Genomic DNA, 26,503 nt, shown 5'->3' on the forward strand with positions numbered 1-26,503 from the left:
AATCCTTCCTTTCATTAGTCAAGGCATAGAATAGAAGAGCAGGGAGGTTGTGCTGGAACGATATAAAACATTAGTTAGGCCGCAAATTGAGTACTGCGTGCAGTTCTGGTCACCTCATTACAGAGAGGCACTAGAGCGGGGACAGAGGAGATTTACGCGGATGTTGTCAGGACTGGAAAATTGCAGCTATGAGGAAAGATTGGATAGGCTGGGGTTGTTCTCCTTGGAACAGAGGGGGCTGAGGGGAGATTTGTGAGGGGCAAGGATTGAGTGGATGGGAAGGGCCTATTTACTTTAGCAGAGAGGGGGCAGTGACTAGGGGGAGAGATTTAAAGTGATTGCTAGGAAGATTGGAGGGCGAGGAAAGATTATTTTCACCCAGAGGGTTGTGGTGGTCTGGAACTCACTGTCTGAAAGGGGAGTAGAGGCAGAAACCCGCGACTCATTTAAAAGGTGTCTGGATATGCACCTCAAGTGCTGTAACCTGCAGGGCTCCCGACCAAAAGCAGGAAAATGGGATTGGGCTGGGAGCCGGTGCAGACATGATGGGCCAAGTGGCCTCTCTCTGTGCTGTAAACTTTCTGTGATTCTATGTTAGGCAAGAGAAGGGAGAGGGGCAGTGGGAAAGTGCGGTGGGTGATGGGGGTGGTGGTGTAAGAGAGAACTGGGTGGGGGAGAGAGGGTGTGGCAGGGGAGGGGAGGGGAGATGCTAGGGCAAAGTAGAGGCAGGAGGACAACAGCAGGACATGAGATTCATTTAGGTTGCTTTAGCAAAGATGCAATTAGATGAACAGATTCCCTTTAATCTTCATAAGTCTCCAATTAAATCTAATATAGCCATGTGATTATTCACATAAATGTGGTCAAACCTGTTTATCTCTGGAGTGATAAAAATAGATTTCCACTTATATAGCGCCTTTCACATCCGCAAAGGCTTTACAGAGAAAGAAGTATTTTTGAAATTTGTTGTAGAGTAGGAAATGCAGCAGCCAATTTGCACACAGCAAGCTCCCACCAGTAGCAATATGATAATGACCAGATAGTCTGTTTTTAGTGATGTTGGTTGAGGGATCAGGCCACTGGAGAGATCTCCACACCGCCCCCCCCCCCCACCCAACGACCCCATCTTCAAAATGGCACCATGGGATTGTTTACTTCCACCTGAGAGTCGAGGTTTATTAAACATTTCACCTCAAAGACAGCACCTCCAACACTGTAGCATACCCTCAGTGAGCGGATAACTGGCTTCATGCATAACTTGCGTTGTATGTCTATCACCTGGCGAAATGTGACACGACTCTTAGCCTTTACAAACACAAAGGAGCTCCCAAATAAAAGGCTGCAGGAATTTACACCCCGTTTAATTTACTGAATGGCTGAAATAAGCTAATCAAACACTACTTTAAAAATGCACTGCGTCAGTCTCTGATCAAGAGCATCTCCACTCCCACGTGGGAGAGTCAAGGCAACCAAAGATGAATGTAGGGAGCACGCAGAATTTCTCATAAAGTTAACCTGAATTGTCCTAAGTCTTGTTCGCACATCACCTTTCCCACCCCACCCGCACTTACTGATCTACATTGGCTCCTGTCCAACAACCCCTCGAATCTTAACATTCTCACCCTGCTTTACAAACCCGTCCTTGGCCTTGCCCCTCCATATCTCTCTGGCTTTCTCCAGCACTATCACCTGCCAAGAACTCTTCACTCCTCCCATTCTGGCCTCTTATGCATCTGAATTCCATTTCCCCACTATTGGTGATTGGGGGGGACGCGATGATGCAGTAACCCAGAGACCCAGGGTAATGCTTAAACCCCACCATGGTAGAATTCAATAAAAATCAGGAATTAAAAGACCATGAAACCATTGTCAATTGTTGTAAAAACCCATCTGGTTCACTAATGTGACTCCAGACCCACAGCAATGTGGTTGACTCCCACATGCCCTCTGAAATGGCCTAGCAAGACACTCAGTTGTACCAAACTACTACAAAGTCTCAAAAAAGGAATGAAACCAGATGGACCACCCAGTATCAACCTAGGCACAGGAAGTGACAACTGTCCGCCATCTCTCCTTACTAACATTGTTTTTTATTCATTCTTGGGATGAGGGCATCGCTGGCTGGGCCTGCCTTTATTGCCCATCTTCAGAAGGCAGTTAAGAGTCAGCCACATTGCTGTGGATCTGGAGTCACATGTTGGCCAGACCGGGTAAGGATGGCAGATTTCCTTCCTTAAAGGACATTAGTGAACCAGATGAGTTTTTATGACAATTGGCAATGGCTTCGTGGTCATCATCAGACTTTTAATTCTAGATTTTTATTGGATTCAAATTTTACTATCTGCCCTGGTGGGATTCAAACCCAGGTCCTCAGAGCATTACCCTGGGTCCCTGAATAATTAGTCCAGTGACAATACCACTATGCCACCACCTCCCCCTGGGTCTGCGGCAGGTGGTGAAGAAACCAACAAGAGGGAAAAACATACTTGACCTCATCCTCACCAACCTGCCTGCTGCAGATTCATCTGTCCATGACAGTATTGGTAGGAGTGACCACCGCACAGTCATTGTGGAGACAAAGTCCCACCTTCACATTGAGAATACCCTCCATCATGTGGCACTATCACTGTGCTAAATGGATTAGATTTCAAACAGATCTAGTAACTCAAGATTGGGCATCTATGAGGTGCTGTGGGCCATCAGCAGCAGCAGAATTGTACCTGAAAACCATTTGTAACCTCATGGCCCAGCATATCCCCCGCTCTACATTTACCATCAAGCCTGGCTCAGTGAGGAGTGCAGGAGGGCATGCCAGGAGCAGCACTAGGCTTACCGAAAAATGATGTGTCAACCTGGTGAAGCTATAACACAGGACTACTTGCATGCCAAACAGCCTAAGCAGCAAGTGTTAGACAGAGCTAAGCGATCCCACAACCAATGGATCAGATCTAAGCTCTGCAGTCCTGCCACATCCAGTTGTGAATGGTGGTGGATGATTAAACAACTCAGTGGAGGAGGAGGCTCCATAAATATCCCCATCCTCAATGATGGGGGAGCCCAGCACATCAGTGCAAAAGATAAGGCTGTAGCATTTGCTACAATCTTCAGCCAGAAGTGCCAAGTGAATGATCCATCTCGGCCTCCTCCGGAGATCCCCAGCAACCCGACTCACTCCACGTGATATCGAGAAACAGCTGAAGGCACTGGATACTGCAGAGGCTATGGGCCCTGACAACATTCTGGTAATAGTACTGAAGACTTGTGCTCCAGAACTTGCCGTACCCCTAGCCAAGCTGTTCCAGTACAGCCACAACACTGGCAACTACCAGACTATGTGGAAAATTGCCCTGGTATGTCCTGTACACAAAAAGCAGCACAAATCAAACCTGGCCCCACCCGTCTACTCTCCATCATCAGTAAAGTAATGGAAGGGGTCATCAACAGTGCTATCAAGTGGCACTTGCTTAGCAATAATCTGCTCACTGATGCCCTGTCTGGGTTCTATCAGGCCCACTCAGCTCCTGACCTCATCACAGCCTTGGTTCAAACATGGACAAGAGAGCTGAACTCCCGAGGTGAGGTGAGAGTGACTGTCCTTGACATCAAGGCCGTGTTTGACCGAGTGTGACATCAAGGAGCCCCAGCAAAACTGGAGTCAATGGGAATCAGAGGGAAAACTCTCTGGAGTTATACCTAGCACAAAGAAAGATGGTTGTGGGAAGTCAATCATCTCAGCTCCAGGACATCACTGCAGGAGTTCCTCACGTTAGTGTCCTAGGCCCAACCATCTTCAGCTGCTTCATTAATGATCTTCTCTCCATCATAAGGCCAGAAGTGGGGATGTTCACTGATGATTGCGCAATGTTCAGCACCATTTGTGACACGAAGCAGCCTATGTGAATGAGCTGATAAGTGGCAAGTAACATTCGCACCTCAAGTGCCAGGCAATAACTGTCTCCAGCAAGAGAGAATCTGACGATCTACCTTTGACATTTAATGGCATTACCATCACTGAACCCCCCACTATCAACATCCGGAGGGTTACCATTGATCAGAAACTGAACTGGACTAGCCATATAAATACAATGGCTACAAGAGCAGGTCAGAGGCTAGGAATCCTGAGGCGAATAACTCATCTCCTGACTCTCCAAAGCCTGTCCACCATCTACAAGGTACAAGTCAGGAGTGTAATGGAACAATCTCCATTTGCAGCTCCAACAACATTCAAGAAGCTCAACATAATCCAGGACAAAGTAGCCTATTTGGTTAGCACCCCATTTACCTCTTTCAACATTCTTTCCCTCCACGACCAACGCACAGTAGCAGCGTGTGTACCATCTACAAGATGCGCTGCAGGAATTCACCAAGGCTCCTTAGACAGCACCTTCCAAACCCACGACCACTACCACCTAGAAGGACAAGGGCAGTAGATAGATGGGGACACCACCACCTGCAAGATCCCATCCAAGTCACACACCATCCTGACTTTGAAATATATCGCCGTTCCTTCACTGTCGCTGGGTGAAAATCCTGGAACCCCCTCCTTAACAGCACTGTGGGTGTACCTACACCACATGGACTGCAGCATATAGAGGACAGCTCAACACCACCTTCTCAAGGGCAATTAGGGATGGGCAATAAATGCAGGCCAAGCCAGCAACGTCCACATCCTCTGTAAGTATAGAAAACCAGGAAGGATTTCCTGATTTTTGGGTCCAGGCATATACTTTTTTAAATTCATTCACAGAATGTGGGCTTCGCTGGCTGGGCCAGCATTTATTGCCCATTCCTTGTTGCCCTTGAGAAGATGGTGGTGAGCTGCCTTCTTGAACCGCTGCACTCCATGTGGTGTAGGTACACCCACAGTGCTGTTAGGAAGGGAGTTCCAGGATTTTGACCCAGCGACAGTGAAGGAACGGTGATATATTTCCAAGTTAGGATGGTGAGTGACTTGGAGGGAACTTTCAGGTGGCGGTGTTACACAGCACGATGGAGGGTATCCTCAATGCGTTGGTGGGACTTCTCCACAGTGACTGGTCAATGGTTGCTCTCACCGATACTGTCACGGACAGCTGCATCTGCGGCAGGCAGGCTGAGGAGGATGAGGTCAAGTATGTTTTGCCCTCTTGTTGGTTCCCTCACCATCTACCACATCCCCAGTCTAGCAGCTATGTCCTTTAGGTCTCGGCTAGCTGGGTTACTAGTGGTGCTACCGAGCCAGTGTTGGTGATGGACAATGAAGTCCCCCACCCTGAGTACGTTCTGTACCTTTGTCACCCACCCTCAGTGCTTCCTCCAAGTGGTGTTCAACATGGAAGAACACTGATTCATCAGCTGAGGGTCTGGTGGGGTGGGGGTGGTGTGGGTTGGTGGGGGCGTTCCAGTAGGTGGTAACCAGCAGGAGGTTTCCTTGACCATATTTGACCTGATGCCATGAGAAGTTATGGAGTCAGGAGTCAATGTTGAACACTCCCAGGGCAACTCCCTCCCAATATTTTCATAGTTACTATAACTGATACTTGCTCTTTTATTTCTATATTAATTTAATTCAAGTTCCACCAGTTGCTCTGGTGGGATTTGAACTCATGTCCCCAGAGTATTTGCCTGGGCTTCTGGATTACTAGTTCAGTGACATTACCCTACATCACCACCTTCCTTAAACCTGTTTTTTTGTGATGCTAAAACCTACCTCTTTGGCCAAGTTTTTGTTCTACCTGTCCTAATATCTCCCTGTGTGGCTTGGTGTCAGATTCTGTGTGATAATGCTCCTGTGAAACATTTTGGTTTGTTTTACAAGCACATGCCTGTTACCAATATTCAGCTTCTTGCAGGGCTTAGAATGCACTGCAACTGGAACAGCAGGAAAACAGCTTTTAAAATCATTAGACACTGAAGGATTATAAAACGCAAGAGGCAACGGGTAACAGGAAACCATTAATTTTCATATGCAATTAACCCGAAATCCCAGGTGTACAGAAATATCACACAGAATTCTCCACACAGAAAAACAGACTACAGTCAAAACCAGAGAGGAGGAAAAATGGTATCTTGTTCTATTTTTCAGTCAATTACTGGTTGGAGATTTCAGAAGATAATCCTAGTAATTTACCTAACTGTGGGCACAGACTGTCAGCTTCCCAACACCTTCAATATAAGTAATTAGAAAAGGAACAAGAATCGGCCATTCAGTCCATCGAGACTGCTTCACCATTGAATAAAATGATTTTCAACCCTTAGCCTCCACCTTCCCACACTGTCCCAATATCCCTTAAGTACCTTGGTATTCAAAAATAAGATGATCTTTGTCTCGAGCGTATTGAGTGACTGGGCATCCGCAGCTCTCTGGGGTAGAGATTTTCAACTATTTACAATCTTCGGAGTGAAGAAATTTCTCCTCATTTCAGTCATGAGCAGCCAATCCCCTATTTTGAAACAAGGACCCTATGTCATAGATTCCTCAACTAGGGGGAACAACCGCTCAGCATCTACCCTACCATGGTCCTTGAACCTTTCATGCATTTCAGTAGGATTGCTGCCCATTCCTCCAAGCTCCAGAGAGGAAAGGCCCCTTCGATTCATTCATTCCTCATCTGACAGTGCTGTCATCCCAGCACTCTACCTGATGAACCTTTGTTGCACTCCCGCCAGTGCAAATGTATTCTTCCTTGGGTATGGAGAGCAAAACTGCACCAAAATATATTTTGGGCTCAAGTTCTGAATTGGGACCAGAACCCATGACCTTATGGACTTAGAGGCGAGAGAGTTAGCCATTGAGCCATGGCTGATAACATTCACAATCTCTTCCATTCGGGAATTTCTTACTTAATTTAAAAGCTGATACACCCTGAATAAAACATCTTAATTTAGGGCACACATTTCTGAAGTTTTATTGCAAGTAGGTAAAATTAGAAGTAATCTAGTTTGTCCATATTATGCCACAAATTATATTGGTGCTCCGCGGTATCTCATTATAAAGCTGCCCACCTCACAAACATACCTGCAGCATCATATATCTAGCACCAGCCAGAGTTTCGTAAGTTCCAGATGCGCATAGGTATTTGGACGAGACATTAAGCCATGGTTTCAGCGGCCCTGATTAGATGCTTGCAAAATAAATTTTGGCAACATTCAGAGCAGGATAGTTCTCCCTGGTGTCCAGGCCAACATTTTACAAACAATCAGCAAAACAGATCAAACCAGTCAATCATCTCATTTGCTGTTTGTGGGAGCTTGCTGTGCGTAAATTGCTGACAAAACAAACAGTGGCTGGGATGGGTCTGAGCTGGCCCTGAGGATGTGGAAAATGTAATACAATTACAATTTGGGCTGGAGAAGATGCAAAATAGAATTACAGGGGTTCTCATGATAGGGTTGGACAAAGAGGGGTGGGAGGAGGCATGGACTAGTTGGGCTAAATGGCCTTTGTCTGTACTATATACTCAATATAAGTTATTTACAATTCTAAAGGGACATAGGAGCAGTAAATTCAAATGGACCTGTAGATGAAAACCATATCTGTGGTGGTGAAAAGTTTTGCTTATGAAATGAGGAAAAGTAAAAAGAAAGACTTGTATTTACATTTTTTTAGTTTGTTCATGGGATGTGGGCATCACTGGCTAATTGCCCTTGTTCAGAGGGCATTAAAGAGTCAACCACATTGCTGTGGATCTAGAGTCACATGTAGGCCAGACCAGGTAAGGACAGAAGATTTCCTTCCCTAAAGGACATTAGTGAACCAGACTGTTTTTTATGACATTCAGCAATGACTTTTAATTCTAGGTTTTTGTTGTTGGGATTCAAACCTGTTCCCCAGAGGATTACCCTGGGTCTCTGGAATACTAGTCCAGTGCCAATGCCACCGCCTCAGGGCACTTTATGGCCAATGAAGTGCTTGACGTGTAGTCACTATTTCAATGTAGTCAATATGGGACTAAGCTGTTGAGGGTGAGATGTGAATTAAAAATTTCAAGACTGAGTTTGCTAGCTTTTTGTCAGTTAATGGTATTAAGGGTAATGGAAGCAAAGCAGTGGATGGAGTTAAAATGCAGATCAGCAATAAACTAATTTAATGGCAGAACTGGCTCCTCCTGTTCCTGTAATTTCATTCCAATTGGGTACGTAAAAACTTTTAACAAAAAATGTCTCCCCGGCTTAAGTTAATGTTCAATTACATTAACTTGCAAATGAGAAACATATGGACCAACAGTGAATGTGGGGTTTAACTGTAAAGAAAATGATTGATGAAATTAAATAGTTACACAATTGACTTCTTAAGTTCAATCCAGTCCAATTTGGGTGAGAACATCTCTCCATGGGAGCATCCTCTTGGTCCAAATGTTGTGGTTTCAAGCCCCACATCGAGTATCCTGACTGACATTTCTTTCTATCAAATCCCTCCATGTTCTCACCCCTCCTTATCCCTGTAATCTCCTCCAGCCCCACTATCCTCTGAGATCTCTGCACACCCTCCAATTTTATTTATTCCACCATTGTCAGTTGTGCCTTCAGCTGCCTTGGCCCGAAACTCAGGAATTCCCTCCTAAATCTCTCTGTCCCTCTACCTGCCCCTCCCTTTAAGGCACTCCTTAAAATCTATCTCTTTGACGTGCCTTAATATTGCCTTATATGGTTTGGTGTCACGTTTTGTTTCATTGCATTTCTGTGAAATGCTTTGGAACGTAAACTGCTTCAGCAACTTGCAATGAATGATGTTTCTGGCTGATCTGATGAGATACAATGGAAATATATGTGTATTCTACAGCTAAGAAGCAGATAGTTTTACATATCACTTTCTGCCGATCTACTGTTAACTCACTTGGGCCTATTTTCACCTTTTTATTTTGGACGGTTTTTTGTACCTGTCAGTGATAGAGGATGCTACATACCTGGTCAAACAAATCTGAAATCAGCAACAGCATACTGACCTCCAGCGTAAAACTCCCTCTACTCTGCTGCACAATGATCCTTAACCCCAAGCCTCAAGACAGTTGTTTGAAATAAGTCTGAAGTATTATTAAGTAAAAATTATTTTTGTCTTTTTCTTTTAGGAAACTCCCAGAACCACAAGCCGATGGAAAAGGTAAAGAAAACTTTTCACAAAGTATGTTTTATATGAACCTTGGTTTTTCCCCTACAAATATACTGGGAACTGCATGACTGAGTGGGTCCGGGATCAGATCCAACCTCGACTGAGACTCTTACTATTGTTTCTTTTGCTCCCCCTCCCAAACAAAACCCCTGCTAGTTTTGGCAGGTCCTTAGCTGCAATACTGTATTGAATTGAGGTCACTCCTGGCTGGCAGTAAGAAGGGAGAGTTGGCAGGGGACCTCCTGCACTTCAACACCATGTGCTAACTGGCCACTGAATGGTGTTGGCAAATTCAATCTCCTGTTCAGCCTTTACAGTGAGTCCAAATTGTTTAACCAGGGACAAAAATGGCTATAAATAAAATGAGAAACAGACCAACCCCCTGTATCAGGTTATATATAGTATTTTATTGCTCCCCAAATTTCCAGTGAGCAGCTGACCCACACAGGCCAGAAAGATCCCAGGTTAATCTCAGGCCGGTGTAGTTAGTTGATTTCAATTAACGGAATCCAGCAGTGGCTGAGTGGGTAGCACTCTCACCTCTCAGCCTGAAGGGCATGGGTTCAAATTCCATTCCAAAGACTTGAGCACATAATCCAGGCTGACACTCCCAATGCCAGTACTGAGGGAGTGCCGCACTGTTGGAGATGCTGTCTTTCAGATGAGATGATAAACCGAGTCTTCATCTGCCCCCTCAGGTGAGTAACAAAGACCCCATGACACTATTTTGTTATTCGGGACAATACCTATCCCTCAACTAATATCACTAAAATAGATTATCTGGACATTATCTCATTGCTGTTTGTGGGAGCTTGCTGTGTACAAATTGGCTGCTGCATTTCCTAAATTACAACAGTAACTGTACTTCAAAAGTACTTAATTGGCTGTAAAATCTTTGGGAGGTCTTTCGATCATGAAAGGTTCTTTTTTGCAGAGGGGAGAGAGAGTTCATTAGTGAATGAAAAATAGAATTAAATCAAAGAAAGCTTCTGAAGGATTTTAATTGTTAATATATTAATAACCATCGATAATTTCAATGACTAGTGAAACAGAACTGCTGTTTCACAGAAGGAATTCTTAATGAATGTAGAAGCAGAACAAATGTGCTTTTGCCTGAAAAGAGAAGGCTGTTGTTAAGCAATAATTGGTTCATTAACCTTCACCTAATGGTGTCAGGAAAGTTAGTGAAGAACATTGGAAAGGGATTTCTATTACTTTAAATTTAATTTTGTATCATATAGCTTTTGGAGATGATTATGAACCAGCCATACATGATCATCCCAAGCTCTTTGCATACTGACCACGTCCATTTTATTAGTTCCTGGGGAATCCAACAGGACTGTGCCCATTGCTTGAGAGATCGCTGTGGTCAACAAGTTTCAATTGCGTACTCGATTATCTTACTTGAGGTTTCCGATTCATACAAGTTCTGGTGATGGAACTTGCAGGCTGTGGTTAAGAGAAACTTGCTCGTCAGATATTCCAAAACAAACTGCAACAAATCTGAATGTTGGTAAAACCTCAGACCGGGGAGGTGGTGGCATGGTGGTATTGTCACTGGACTAGTAATTCAGAAACCCAGGGTAATGCTCTGGGGACCTGAGTTCCAATCCCACCGTGGCAGACGGTGGAATTTGAATTCAATAAAAATTCGGAAGTAAAAGTCTGACGATGACCAAAAAAACCATTGTCGATTGTCATAAAAATCCATCTGGGTCACTAATGTCCTTTAGGGAAGGAAATCTGCCATCCTTACGTGGTCTGGCCTACATGTGACTCCAGACCCACAGCCAATGTGGTTGACTCTTAAATGCCTTCTGAACAAGGGGCAGTTAGGGATGGGCAATAAATGTTGGCCTAACCAGTGGCGCCCACATCCCACGAACGAATAAAAAAAAAGATATTCAAGAACAATTCGAGCATTAGGCCCACAAATCTGCTTTTTTTACGACACACTAGTAATTATTAGTAGAACTGAAACTTTAAATTGCAGTAATGAGTTCTTAATGTAACTCAGATGAGGTGTTCAAAATTATGCAGTGTTTTAATGGAGTAAATAAAAGGAACTGTTGTTACAGGCAGGAGAGTCAGTAAATAGAGAACACAGATTTAAGATAATTGGCATCCTTTGGATGAGATGTAAAAAAAACCAGGGTTCCTGTCTGCTCTTTCAGGTAGGAGCAATTGCTCTTGTCAAGATCTGGCACAGACTCAATGGTTCGAGTGATCTCCTTCTGTGCAGTCATTATCCTATTATTCTATAATTCTATGATCCTGTGGCCACTATTTTGAAAAAGAGCAGTTCTCCTGTTGTCCTGACCAATATTTATCCTCAACCAACATCCATTAACAGCAGCCAAGATATACTCTGTTTTAAGTTACTGTAGTAGAGATGATCTGGTTATTTATCACATTGCAGAGAGCTTGCTGTGTGCAAATTGGCTGCAGTGATTCCCACAATATGACAATGGTTGCACATCAGAAGAGTAACTCATAGCGCATAAAGCACTTTGGGACATTATGGTGTCTTTTATGTCTCAGTAATCAGAATTAGATATGGGATAGTTTGACTCTATAGCTCAATTGTTTAATGATCTTTGGTCAAGGTTTTGGTTTAAAATTGGCCCATTAAAAAGTTACATACCTGCCTCCTGTGTTTCTGTAACCCAGATCATTAAGTTACATGGAATATACAGAAACAAAAACAGGCCATTTGACCAATCAGTTCACGCCCTTTATCCTCCACACGAGCAACTTCCCATCTTTTCTCATCTACCTTTTAGTTGAATAACCCTCTTTTCCCTTCTCCCTCTTACATTTATCAATCTTCCCCTTAAATGCATCTACAAAATTCACTTCAACTTCTCCATGTGGTAGCGAGTTCCACATTCTCATCATTCTCTGGGTAAAGAAGTTTCCCTTGAATTGCCTGTTGGATTTATCAGTGGCCATGATATATTGATGGTCTCTAGGTTTGCTCTTAGCCACAAGAGGAGATGTTCTCTATCCACGCAATCAAAGCCTTATAATTTTAAAGGCCTCTATTAGATCATGCCACAGCCTTTTATTCACAAGAGCATAAGAACTCACCCTGTTCATCCTCTTCTACAGGATATAACCTTGTCATTAGGTATTACCTTTGCAAATCATCTTTGCACCATCTTCACAGAAATATAGCATTTTATAACACGGAAGGAGATTATTCGGTCCATCATGTCTGTGGCAGCCTTAAAAGAATTATCCAGCCTAATCGCTCTTCCAAGTTCTTAGTCTGTAGCCTTGCAGGTTATAGCACTTCATGTGCAGATCCAAGGATTTCTTAAATGGGCTGAGGGTTTCTGCCTCTCCCACCATTTAGGCAGTAAGTTCCAGACCCCCATGACACCCTGCAAGAAAATGTTTTCCTCATAGGAACACAGGAACATAGGACTTAGGAGCAGAGTAGGCCATTCACACCTTTGAGACTGCTCCACCGCTCAATAAGATCATGGCTGATCTGGTTATGGTCAACTCCACCTTCATGTCTGCTGCCTTAACCATTGACTTCCTTGTCAATCAGAAATCTATCTAACTCAGCCTTGAATAAATTCAATGATTCAACTCCCACCGCTCTCTGAAGAAGAGAATTCTTTCTCTGAGAGAAACTATATCTCCTCAGCTCCACCTTAAAATAGAGACCTCTTATTCTTAAACTGTGTCCCCTTGTTCTAATCTTCCCCTATAAGAGATAACATCCTTCCGGTATCTACCCTATCAGGTCTTCTTGGGATGTTATATGTTTCAATAAGATCCCCTCTCATTCTTCTAAACTCCAGGTATAGGCCCAACCTGCTCAACCTTTCCTCATAAGATAAGCCCTTCATGCCAGGAATGAGTCCTCAACTCCCCTCTAATCCTTCTGTGAATTATTTTAAATCTATGCCTCTGATTATTGACTTCTCTTCTAAGGGAAATAGATTCTTCCTATTTGCTCTATCTAGGTTCCTATACATGCCTCTATATATCTCCAGTGCCTCTATGTCCTTCAATAATATGGTGAACAAAACTATAATCCAGCTCTAACCCCCTGCCTTAAACCAGTTTATATTTCACCTTTTTTCTATTTTTACTTAGTTCTGTTGAAGAGTCATACGGACTCGAAACGTTAACTGTGTTCCTCTCCCCAGATGCTGCCAGACCTGCTGAGTTTTTCCAGGTATTTTTATTTTTGTTTTGGATTTCCAGCATCCGCAGTTTTTTGCTTTTATAAAACTATAATCGTGTTTAACCAATTCATTGGAATTCTTTGAAGGAGTCACATGTGCTGTGGATAAAGGGGAACCAGTGAATGTACTGTATTTAGTTTTCCATAAGGTGTCACATCAAAGACTATTGTGGAAAATAAAAGCTCATAGTGTAGGGGGTAATATAGTGGCATGGATAGAAGATTAGCTAGCTAACAGAAAGAGTAGACATAAATGTTTTTTTCTGGTTAGTGAGAGTGGTGTGACACAGGGATGAGTGCTGGAACCCCAAATTTTTGCAATTTATATAGATGACTTGGATGAAGGGACCGAAGGAATGGTTGCTAAATTTGCAGATGGCACAAAGATAGGTAGGAAAGTAAGTTGTGAAGAGAACATAAAGAAGCTACAAAGGGATAAAGATAGGTTAAGTGAGTGGGCAAAGATCTGGCAAATGGAATATAATGTGGGAAAATGTGAAATTGTTCATTTTGGCAGGAAGAATAAAAAAATAAGCTTATTATCTAAATGGTGAAAGATTGCAGAGCTCTGAGATTCAGAGGGATCTGGGTGTCCTAGTGCATGAATTATGAAAGGCTAGTATGCAGGTACAGCAAGTAATTAGGAAAGCTAATAGAATGTTATCATTTATTGCGAGGGGAATTGAATACAAAAATGAGGTAATGCTTCAGATGTACAGAACACTGGTGAGACCACACCTGGAGTATTGTGTACAGTACAGGTCACCTTATTTGAGGAAAGATGTAAATATGTTGGAAGCAGCTCAGAGAAGGTTCACTAAATACCAGGAATGGGCGGGTTGTCTTATGAGGACAGATTGGGCAGGCTAGGCTTGTATCACCTGGAGTTTAGAGGAATAAGAGGCAACTTGATTGAAACATATAAGACCTTAAGGGATCTTCACAGGGTGGATGTAGAAAGGATGTTTCCTCTTGTGGGAGACCCTAGAACTAGAGGTCACTGTTTAAAAATAAGGGGTCGCTTATTTAAGACAGAGATGAGAATTTTTTTCTCTGAGTGTAATGAGTCTTTGGAACTCTCCATTGAATATTTTTAAGGCAGAGGTAGATAGATTCTTGATGGTGAAAGGTTATCGGGGTAGGCGGGAGGTAGCTATCAGATCAGCCATGATATTATTGAATGGTAGAGTGGGCTTGAAAAACCGAGTGGCCTATTCCTCTTAATTTTGTATGTTTGTATGTTTGCAGCATTCCAAATTGGTAAATCATGTTAATATTAATCATTCTGTGTTCACTGTTCCCTGGTGCATGGCATGACTTGCATTTTTTTTGTACTCTTGTGTTATTTATGAATAGTGGGTAGAGCTGACTGCAGCCTCTACGACCTGTAAATCACTGAGTCATGAATCAGTCATGCATTATATTAACCAGCTCAGCCCCCAGACAATTTGGGGCTTTCCCACATAATATTAGTTTGATTCACATTGCCAGTTGAGGTAACTTTACTGTTCCACAAAGAGGTTAGATGAGTGAATTTTCTTTGCTCCTTGTGCTAACTTGGTGGTCTGTATGCATTCCCTTGTTGATAATTTGATACTCTTCATGTTACAACTGTAGTTGGTTAGGTAATAAAAACAGAAAGTGCTGGAAATGCTTAGCAGGTCAGATAGCACCTTTGGAGAGAGATGGCAAGTTAACCTTTCAGGCTGATGACATCTATCAGAACTGCAATAAGCTAGAGCAGCATTTTTCTAACTTGTTTCACCTTCCAGGTGTCTCTGATGTGTTTGTCTACACCACTTCCTTGTCTGAATATTTTATAGCTCCTGTGATCAGGTTCCCTTGTCTCAGGACAGCCAGCACTTAAATTGAGTCTTTGTGTTCTCTATTCCAATTCTGTTCAGTCAGCTGGAAACACCAGCACAGCTTCATTGTTAGTTTCATCGAACAAAATGCCTACTTCAAACATGTCACAGACATGAAAACAGAAAATGCTAAAAAAACGCAGCAGGTCTGGCAGCATCTGTGGAGAGAGAGAGGGAGAGAGAGAAACAGCTAATAGAGTCATAGAGGTCTACAGCTCAGAAAAAGGCCCTTCGGCCCATCAACTCTGCGGTGATCAAACAAGTACCTAACTATTCTAATCCTATTTTCCAGCACTAGGCCCATAGTCTTGTACGCCATGGCATCGCAAGTGCACATCCAAATACTCCTTAAATGTTATGAGGAGTTCTGCCTCTATCACCCTTTCAGTAATTGAGTTCCAGATTCCCACCACCCTCTGGATGAAAAAATTCTTCCTCACCTCCCCTCTAAACCTCCTGCCTCTTACCTTAAATCTATGCCCCCTGGTTATTGATCCCTCCACCAAGGGGAAAAGTTCCTTCCTGTCTACTCTATCTATGCCCCTCATAATTTTATACACCTCAATCATGTCCCCCCTCATTCTCCTCTGCTCCAGGGAAAATAACCCCAGTCTATCCAATCTCTCCTCATAACTAAAACTCTCCAGCCCAGGCAACATCCTGGTAAATCTCCTCTGCACTCTCTCTAGTGCAATCACATCCTTCCTATAATGCGGATTCCATAACTGCATGCAACACTCTAGCTGTGGCCTAACCAGTGTTTTATACAGTTCCAGCATAACCTCCTTCTCTTATATTCTATGTCTCGGCTAATAAAGGCAAGTATCCCATATGCCTTCTTAACCACCTTAGCTACCTGTCCCGTTACCTTAAGGGACCGGTGGACATGTACACAGGTCCCTCTGATCCAGGGTCCTACCATTCATCGTGTATTCCTGTGCCTTGTTTGTCCTGCCCAAGTGCATCACCTCACACTTATCCAGATTAAATTCCATTTGCCACTGATCAGCCCATCTGACCAGCCCGTCTATATCCTCCTGTAACCTAAGGCTATCCTCCTCACTATTTACCATCCCACCAATTTTCATGTCATCCACAAACTTACTGATCAACCCTCCTACGTTCAAGTCTAAGTCGTTTATATATACCATAAACAGCAAGGGACCCAACACCAATCCCTGTGGAACCCCACTGGACACAGGCATCCAGTCACAAAAACACCCCCCGACCATCACCCTCTGCTTCCTGCCACTCAGCCAATTTTGGATCCAATTTGCCAAATTACCTTGGATCCCATGGGTTCTTACCTTTGTTATCAGTCTCCCATGCGGGACCTTATCAAAAGCCTTGCTGAAGTCCAAGTAGACTATGTCAAATGCACTGCCCTCATCTACACACCTGGTCACCTCTTCGAAAAATTCAATCAAATTGGTCAGACATGACCACTCCTTAACAAAACCATGCTGAATGAACTTGATTAATCTCTGTCTCTCCAAGTGTAGATTAATTCTGTCCCTCAGAATTGCTTCCAATAGTTTCCCCACCCAATGTCAGAACTCCAATATGACTCTTGAGTATGACTGAAAAAAAAGAGACATGTCAAAGCCTTTCCTCTTGCATTCCTCGGGACACTTGGCAAGAATACCAATATAAGGAAAAAACAACAATTTATACTGTATGAGAAGAGTGCTGATTGGTTGGCAAGTGGATTCTGGTAAAGGTGTTGCCATGGAGAATGCACCAGTGATGTTGACAGACAGTTCACTGTCAAGCATTGTTTGAAATTTAAAATAGGCAGCTTGACCCTGATTGGTCAAGGCATTGCCTGAGGAATGAGTCAGCGAATGGCTGTCACTTATTTTGTTTAGCTGAAACAGGCACAATGTGTGTACCTGTTCTTTCTGTCTGCAGGGCCCTGTGTATTAATATATGTAGCTTCCAGTACACAGAAATACTCCACACTGCGAGCCTGGCTGATGGTCTTTAAATTGGTGTCAGCGTAATTCTTAGCACACTGAGGATTATTTAGCAAATGTTGTCCAATCGCGAAATCACATCTGATGTTGGACACTGTGTTTTGAGTTTTGCAAGCACGGGCTGGTTGGGTATGGACTGTACCTTGCCCGTTGCGAGTAGTGGAAGGGACACGCTGTTTGATACTGGTTGGGTATGGACTGTACCTTGCCCGTTGCGAGTAGTGGAAGGGACACGCTGTTTGATACAATCCACCAGTGTATGGGATGTGTGGCTTACATACCTAGCATCACACTGGCACTGAAATTCATAGAAATAACAGGGTCCTGCTGCCTAGTTGTAAATTTGAAACAATGTTTGGCAGTTAACTGTAAGTCAAGTCACCATCACTGGTGCATTCTCCATGGCAATGCCTCTACCAATCAGAGTCTACTTGCCAACCAGTAACCACTCTCTTCTCATACAGTATAAATTGTTATTTTTCCCCTTATTTTAGTATTCTTGTGAAGTGACATGATGAGTGCAAGACAAAAAGCCTCGAAAGTCTCTTTTGTTCGCAATACTCAAGTTCTGAACTATCACATAACTATATGACTCTTCTTCGGAACTGAAGAGAGGCAGGAATGTGATGGGTTTTATGCAGTTGAAAAGTTGGGAGGGTCAAGTAGACCAAAAAAGGTCAGGGGAGAGGTTAGAGGGTGGGGGGAGATTAAATGACACATATGTCCAGGAACAAAAGGCAAAAGGAATGGTAATGATGGTTTCAAAGAAACAAAGCATTGTTCCAGAGTAGCTGTTAATAGCAAAATAAAGATCAGCACTGCCTTAAAGCAAAACATGAGAACAAGACACAGAGGGGGATCAGGGGGGATAAAAAATACAAAATGGAGGCCAGAGTTCATGGTCTGAAGTTGTTGAACTCAATGTTGAGTCCAGAAGGCTGTAAAGTGCCTAATCGGAAGATGAGGTGCTGTTCCTCCAGCTTGCGTTGGGCTTCACTGGAACATTGTAGCAGCCCGAGGACAGAAATGTGGGCATGAGAGCAAGATGGTGAATTGAAATGGCAAGCAACCGGAATGTTAGGTCATGCTTGCAAACTGAGAGACAGTGTCCTACTCCTCGGTCACCCAGTCTGCGTTTAGTCTTCCCAGTGTAGCGGAGACTGCATTGCGAGCAATGAATACAGTACAACCAAACTGACAGAAGTACAAGTAAATTGCTGCTTCACCTGGAAGGAGTCTTTGGGACCTTGGACAGTAAGGAGGGAGGGGTTGGAGACACATGTCACAGGCATGTCTGTCTTTCTGCCTCATCCAAAACCTGTGCTTCAGGCCACTCTGTTCCTGACCTCATCACAGCCTTGGTTCAAACATGGACAAAAGAGCTGGACTCCCAAGGTGAGAGTGACTGCCCTTGACATCAAGGCAGCATTTGACTGAGTGTGGCATCAAGGAGCCCTAGTAAAACTGGAGTCAATGGGAATCGGGGAAAACTCTCTGCTGGTTGGAGTCATACCCAGCACAAAGGAAGATGGTTGTGGTTGTTGGAGGTCAGTCATCTCAGCTCCAGGACATCACTGCAGGAGTTCCTCAGGGTAGTGTCCTCAGCCCAACCATCTTCAGCTGCTTCATCAATGACCTTCCTTCAATCATAACGTCAGAAGTGGGAATGTTCACTGATGATTGCACAATATGTAGCACCGTTTGCGTCTCCTCAGATACTGAAGCAGTCCATGTCCAAATGCAGCGAGACCTGGATAATATCTAGGCTTGGGCTGACAAGTAGCAAGTAACGTTTGCACCACACAAGTGCCAGGCAATGACCACCTTCAACAAGGGAGAATCTAACCATTGCCCCTTGACATTCAAAGGCATTACCATCACTGAATCCCCCACTATCAACATCCTGGGGATTATCATATTGACCAGAAACTGAACTGGACTAGCCATTTAAATACTGTAACTACAAGAGCAGGTCAGAGGCTCGGAATCATGTGATGAGTTATTCACATCCTGCCTCCCCAAAGCCAGTCCACCATCTACAAGGCACAAGTCAGGAGTGTGATGGAATACTCCACATTTGCCTGGATGGGTGCAGCTTCCATAACACTGAAAAAGCTTGACACTGTCCAGGACAAAACAGCCTGCTTAATTGGCACCACATCCACAAACATTCACTCTATCCACCCCAGTAGCAGCGTGTGTACCATCTACAAGATGCACTGCAGGAATTCACCAAGGCTCCTTCAACAGCACCTTCCAAACGCACAACCACTACCACCTAGAGGGACAAGGGCAGCAGATAGATGGGAACACCACCAGCTGGAGGTTCACCTCCAAGCCAGTCACCATTCTAACTTGGAAATATATCGCCATTCCTTTACTGGAACTCTCTTCCCAACAGCCCTGTGGGCGTCCCTACACCACACGGACTGCAGCGGTTCGAGAAGGCAGCTCACCACCACCTTCTCGAGGGCAACTAGGGATGGGCAATAAGTGCTGGCCCAGCCAGAGATACCCACGTCCTGTGAATAATAAAAAAATGCTCCTTGCTTTGGCTGAATCAGGAACACCTATGATCTGTCCAGAGATTTGATGAAAGAGATCACAGACCTGAACCTTTAACTGTTTCTGTCTCCACAGATACTGCCTGACCTGCTGAGTTTTTACAGAATTTTCTGAATTTATTTCAGATTTCCAGCATCTGCACTATTCGGCATCAGTACTCGCAAGAGCAGTTGGTTCGGAGCTCAGTTGTTAGCCACCATCCACTCCCCTTGGTGCTAGCACCTATATCTTTGGGAATGCATGTAGGCTTCACCATGAACCTTATTTTCTTTCCCATCCTCTGGGGTTAGCCAAGTTTTGGATATTTCCAGCCTGTCGTAGCTACCAGTTTGGCTTCCGGATCAAGCATTTTATTTCTAATGTTACCAAAAGGCAAATATGAACATTTTATCGTGGATTTGCGTCCTTTAATAGCGTATCTGCTCCCTGGTGCTGGTTCATGTATGTATCTCTGAGTCACTGTGTCCATACCCACCCACCTGTTGAAAAAAGAATGAAAAGCTAACATTTTTATAGCGCCTTTTACTGTCTCAAGATATCCTGAAATGCTCTACAGCAAATGAAATACTTTTGCAAGGTACTCACTGTTGCTATTTATGAAATGTGGCAGCCAGTTTGTTCAGAGCAAGTTAGAGTCATAGAGTTATACAACACAGAAACAGGCCCTTCAGCCCAGCATGTCCATGCTGGCCATCAAGCTCCTATTGATTCTAACCCCATTTTCCAGCCCTTGGCCTGTAGTTCTCCAAAACCTCAATGTGAGAGTGACCAATTTGAGTGATGTTCTTGTGGAGTGAACACTTCACCCCTGTTCCTCTTCATAATAGTGCCAGGGATCTGTAACATCTACCTGAGAGGGCAGACAGGACCTTGGTTTAATGTCTGATTGAGAAAGACAGCAGCTCCAACAGTGCAGCACGCTCTCAGTATTGGCATTAGAGTGTTGGCCTGGATTTTGTGCTCAAGGCTCTGGAACAAGACTTGAATGTCTGCCTTCTGATTTGGAGGTAAGGGTGCTACCCATGAGCGCCAGCAGACACAGCCATGAAGGCAGGTGCTAACAGCACCTTGTGCATTGACTGATCATTGTGAAGCAGCTTTCATTCAGTAATGCAAATTTATTTGTAACACTGTATTGTGCCCAAAATGCTTTATTTTTTGCGCTTTTACTTCCCACTAAAGTTTGAAGTCTTCATCTGTGTTCATACAGCACCACAACTGCTCCTGAAGAAGATATCACAGCGTATTCGGCCGGCAGCAGGTACTCTGGTCGAGTAGAGAGACCTGGTTATAATCGTTTTGGAAACACTTCTACAAGCTCCACCTTCAGCAGTACATTAGAGAAGAAATTGGAAGAATGTGAAAAGGTACCTGGTGATGCTGGTTATTCTCTGTGTGTATGAGAAATACTCTGGTTGGATATGTGTGTGACCCCATACATTGTTTCTCCTTTTCCAGTGCATTCCTGCAGTCCTGACGTTGTCCATGTTTATTGCAGGCAGCTGCCTATATCTGACAAATAACAGCCCCATTACCATTGATGTCAAAACAATTAGAGTAAATGAACAGTGGGACTTATTTTTTTAGAATTAATATTTCAACATTTATTTTCCAGATCCTGATAAATTGATTATTTTAAATGTACACCAATTGCAATTAATGTGAAGCTTCTTTTATCACCAGGAGCTCGCCAAGGAGAGACAGGAAAATCAAAAACTAGTCAAACTACTACAGGATAGAGATGACCTTATTGGGAAACTGAAGGAAGAAATTGATCTTCTGAACAGAGTAAGAACTATTCATTAGAAAGACTTGTCATAGAATTGAAAAAAATATTATTTTAAAAGGGTTATCAACTTCAAATTGCATGACTGTGCCAATTTAGGATTAACAGACTGTGTATTGCCTGGTGCAACACCCTTGTCCTGGTAAAACCTGCCCTCACCTCTCCTGGGATGAGCACTAGTGAAGATCCACTACTGAATCTGTGTAACATGTGCGTCGTTTGCACATGTTTGAGAGACATTCCTACATGCGTGTGTGAAATATGCAGATGTGTGTGTCAAGGAGAGAAATCATGGACCTTGGTCCTTCTACTGTTTCCAGACCCCTTATTCCACCCTCCCCCCCCCCCTCCCACCCAACCCCCCTTTAACCCTGTGACTCATTGTCCAGGTGCCCAGAATTAGGAACCATAGTCACAGTGCGGGCTGAAATGTTTTGCATAGGTTAGTAAAACTTTTTGGCTTTTGTACTCTATTCCTCTATTAATGAAGCCCGTAGAATTCTAAGGTTTTTAGAATGATGCACTTTGAAACCACTGCTTTAACAGAAAATTACACACAACTTGGTCGTTCATATTATGCAATCAGCTCAAATTCTTTGAATCTGGCCGCATGCAAATACCCGGACAGGAATATCCAAAAGACTTGAACCTCACAAGCACATCAAAGAACAATCCTATGTACAAATGATAATATCTTGAACTAACAGTGACATATTCTATTGGTGCATTACTCCTGGTTTCAGTTCCAAGTTTAAAAATGGCAAAACCTTCCAGTATATTAGCACCAACCAATTCACCTGCAATAATGTACTATTTCTATCCACACAAGTGGGCTTTGTTAACAGAAAAATTACATTGTGTATTGAGTGATAAATATTTTCTCATTTTAAATTGAAACTAACCGCACTTACAAACGCCTGAAAGGAGCATTTAATAGGAGAGCAAAGTACTGCAGATGCTGGAAAACTGAGATATAAACAGAAAATGCTGGAAATACTCAGCAGGCCAGGCAGCATCTGTGGAGAGAGAAACAGTCAATACTTCAGGTCCAAGGCCTGCACTAGTTCTGACGAGGGGTTAGTGACCTCTGTTCCTCTCTGCACAGGTCCTGCTGAAGTGCTGAACATTTCCAACGCTTCCATTTTTACTTCACCCCTGTACTTTCTATTCTCCTCCAGGCTTTCTACAAAAGACTTGATACTGTAGAAAGTCTAGAGGAGTATAGAAAGTACAGGGGTGAAGTAAAAATGGAAATTAGGAAAGCAAAGAGAAGATAGGAAAAAATATTGGCTGGTAAAATCAAAGAAAATCCTAAGATGTTTTACCAGTACATTAAGAGCAAGAGAATAACTAAGGAAAAGGGTAAGGCCTGTCAGAGATGTACATGGTAACCTGTGGGTTGATGCAGAAGATGTGGGCAGGGTTCTCAATGAGTAATTTGTCTCTGTCTTCACTGAGGGATGATCCGGATACTCTTTAACTAAAGAGGAGGACTGTGAAATGTTAGATACAATAAGCATAGTGAGAGAGCAAATCCTGGAGGATCTGGGATCCTTGAAGGTGGATAAATCACTAGATGGATTTATCCCAGGCCGTTGAAGGAAGCCAGAAGGAAATAGCAGATGCTCTGAGGATCATTTTCCAATCCTCACTAGATATGGGTGAGGTCCCAGAGGACTGGAGGCCTGAGAACATTGTACCATTATTTAAAAAGTGTGTGAGGGATAGGCCAGAAAATTATAGGCCAGTCAGTCCAATGTCGTTGGTGGGCAAATTATTGGAAACAATTCTGAGAGACAGGATGAACTGTCATTTAGAAAGGCTCGGATTAATCAGGGACAGTCAGCATGGTTTTGTTAGGGGAAGATCGTGCCTTACTAACTTAATAGAATTTTTTGAGGAAGTAACAGGGAGGATTGATGAGGGTAGTGCAGTGGATGTTGTCTACAAGAATTTCAGTAAGGTATTTTACAAGATCCCATATGGCAAACTGGTCAGAAAAGTGAGATCTCATGGGATACAGAGGAAGGTGGCAGGTTGGATCCAAAATTGACTCAGTGACAGGAAACAAAGGCTATTGGTTGATGGATGTTTTTGAGAATGGAAAATGGTTTCCAGTGGTGTTCCACAGAACTCAGTGTTGGGGCCCTTACTGTTTGTTGTATATAATAATGTTTTGGACATAAACATTGGGAGACATGATTGGGAAATTTGCAGGTGACACAAAAATTGGCCGTGTAGTTGATAGTGAAGAGGAAAGCTGTTGTCTCCAGAATTATACCAACGGTTTGGTTGAATGGACGGAGAAGTGGCAAATGGAATTCAATCCGAAAAAGTGTGAGGTAATGCATTTGGGGAGGGTAAACAAAGCAAGGGAATACTCGATAAACGGGAAGTTATTGAGAGGGATTGAGGAAGTGAGAGACCTTGGAGTGCATACCCACAGGTCTGTGAAGGTGGTAGGACAGATGGACAAGGTGGTCAAGAAAGCATATGGAATGCTTTCCTTTCTTGGGCAAGGCATTGAATACAAAAGCAGGGATGTAATGATGGAACTGTATAAAACACTGGTTAAGCCACAACTGGAATTTGTGTGCACTTCTGGTCCCCACATTATCAGAAGGACAAAATTGCTCTGGAGAGAGTGCAGAGGCGATTTACAAGAATGTTGCCAGGGCTTGAAAATTGCAGCTAGAAAGAAAGATTAGATAAGCTGGAGCTGTTTTCCTTAGAGCAGAGAAGACTAAGGGGTGACCTAATTGAAGTGTACAAAATTATGAGGGGCCTGGATAGGGTAGACAGGAAAAACTTGTTTCCCCTAGCTGAGGGGCCAATTACCAGGGGGCACAGATTTAAGGTGATTGGTAGAAGGATTAGCTGGGACATGAGAGGAAACTTTTTCACCCAGAGTGTGGTGGGTGTCTGGAATTCACTGTCTAAGTTAGTGATAGAGGCTGAAACGCTCAACTGATTTATAAGGTACATGGATCTGCATCTGAAGTGCTGTAACCTGCAAGGCTACGGAGCAAGGGCTGGAAAGTGGGGTTAAAATGTGCGGCTAGTTTCTTTTTTCTCTTTTTTGGCTGGCGCAGACACGATGGGCTGAATGGCCTCTTTCTGCACGGTAGCTTTCCTATGGTTCTGTGGTTCCTGTTTCTATTGAAGCAAAATAATCCTTTTCTCCAGCCCTCCAAAAAACAGTCCGACTTCCTGTGAGTCCCTCGTTCCCTTTCAGCAAGAAACACAGCAGCAGCTGCCTGAGACCTGGTTTGGCACAACATTAAACATATATTTTTTAAAAATGCTAATTTATGAAGAAAACATAAACAACTTGCTGAGCAAGAAAAAATATCCATAGCAAAGCGATAAATTGATCATTTAATAAAATGAGTAATTAATAGAAACGCTAAGCAGCTAATAAACTAATAAGACCGGTTTTTGCTTTCTCATTAAGAAGCCAAGTTGGGGCTCACCCACAGTACAGGCCCCGGTGTTCTGTATCTTGGGAACACACACACACACACACACACACACACACACACACACACCCCCGCCCCCGCCCCCAACTCCCCCACACTCCTGGACCCTGTGTGAGGCACAAGGGTACGTTTGTGTGTGGACATGTATGTGAGAGACATGCGTGTTACTGTGTGTGCATGATAAATGTGCGGTTGGCATTCTACAGTTGGAGAATACGAATTGTATTAGCAATAAATATAACCCTCATCCCACCATTTACTATCTTCATGTGACCATTAACGTTTAATTTTTCCAGCAACATCTGCTCGGTTGGAATTATTTGCTCTGGTGATTCAGTTTAATTGACCCACATGACTAGAATTATGCTCAGTTGTTCAGCCTTATTTGTTGAAACCCTGACACTTATTACAGGCATTTCTTTGAGGAGACAGGCAGGTAAAAGATCCTGTTTTTTTCAGGCCTTAGCTTTCTTGTACAGCAACATAATTCTTCCTGAAAGTGAGACTAAAAACATTAAATTAACCCTTATATGTAATGGGTGTTTAAAACGATTAGCCATAATTCAGGATGCATGTTCGTTGGAGGAAACTATTTCAGATTGTGTTTGTTCAGGAGCCAAACTAAGTCCTGGAATGTTGAGAGAAGCACAAAGACTGGTCACTTTTGATCTTTTAATCACACTTCACTTCCTCTCTGTAATCCGAGTTCAGTTATACAGGGCACAGAAAAGAATTCAATGCCACAGATCATCTTGGAATCATAGAATTAGAGAATGCTTCAGCCTGGGAGGTTATTCAGCCCATTGTGCCTGTGCTGGTTCTTTGAAAGAGCCAACCAATTAGTCCCACTGCTCTGTGTTTTCCTAATAGCCTTGCACCCTTTTCCCCTTTGAGTATTTACCCCATTTGCTTTTGAAAGCTATTGCTGAATCTGCTTCCAGTGTCCTTTTTCAGGCAGTGCATTCCAGATCACAACAATTCTATGTGTCTAAAAAAAAAAACACCTCATCCTCCTCCCCCCCCCCCAACCCCCAGGTCCTTTTGCCAATTACCTCAAATCTGTGTCTTCTGCTTATCGACCTTCTTGCCAGTGGACACAGTTTCTCCTTGTTTACTCATCAAGATTTCCCATAATTTTGAACAATTCTATTAAATCTCAGGAAGGATATATTGGTCATGGAGGGGGTGCAGCACAGCTTCATCAGAATGATACTAGAGCCTAGAGAGGTAAATTATAAGGACGGGCTGAATTATCCGGCTTGTATTCCCTTGACTGTAGAAGATCAAGGGGTGATCTGACTGAAGTGTTCAAGATGATACAGGAATCCAATGGGATAGAAATGGGCAAACTATTTCCCCTGGTGGGGATATCTAGAACAAGAGGACAGAATCTTAAAACTAGAGCTAGGCTGATTAGCTCTGTGGCAAAATCAGGAAGCACTTTTTCCATTCAAAAGACTAGTGGGAATCTAGAACTTGCTCCCCCCAAAAAGCTGTGAATGCTGGGGTCCATTGGAGCTTTCAAGATTGAGCAACAGAT

General features: G+C 43.4%; 1 protein-coding gene across 1 annotated transcript in view; it reads left to right on the forward strand.

Moving 5' to 3' along the window:
- Nucleotides 1–26,503, forward strand: part of pawr (PRKC, apoptosis, WT1, regulator) — a 179,857-nt gene that overhangs the window by 150,472 nt on the left and 2,882 nt on the right. Inside the window, exons 3-5 of the mRNA XM_041216044.1 lie at nucleotides 9,048–9,079; nucleotides 20,909–21,065; nucleotides 21,382–21,486. Of these exons, the coding sequence (XP_041071978.1) occupies nucleotides 9,048–9,079; nucleotides 20,909–21,065; nucleotides 21,382–21,486 (294 nt within the window). The remainder of the gene's footprint in view (nucleotides 1–9,047; nucleotides 9,080–20,908; nucleotides 21,066–21,381; nucleotides 21,487–26,503) is intronic.

This window comes from Carcharodon carcharias, chromosome 21, assembly GCF_017639515.1.
Source record: "Carcharodon carcharias isolate sCarCar2 chromosome 21, sCarCar2.pri, whole genome shotgun sequence".
Classification (NCBI taxonomy): Eukaryota; Metazoa; Chordata; class Chondrichthyes; order Lamniformes; family Lamnidae; genus Carcharodon; species Carcharodon carcharias.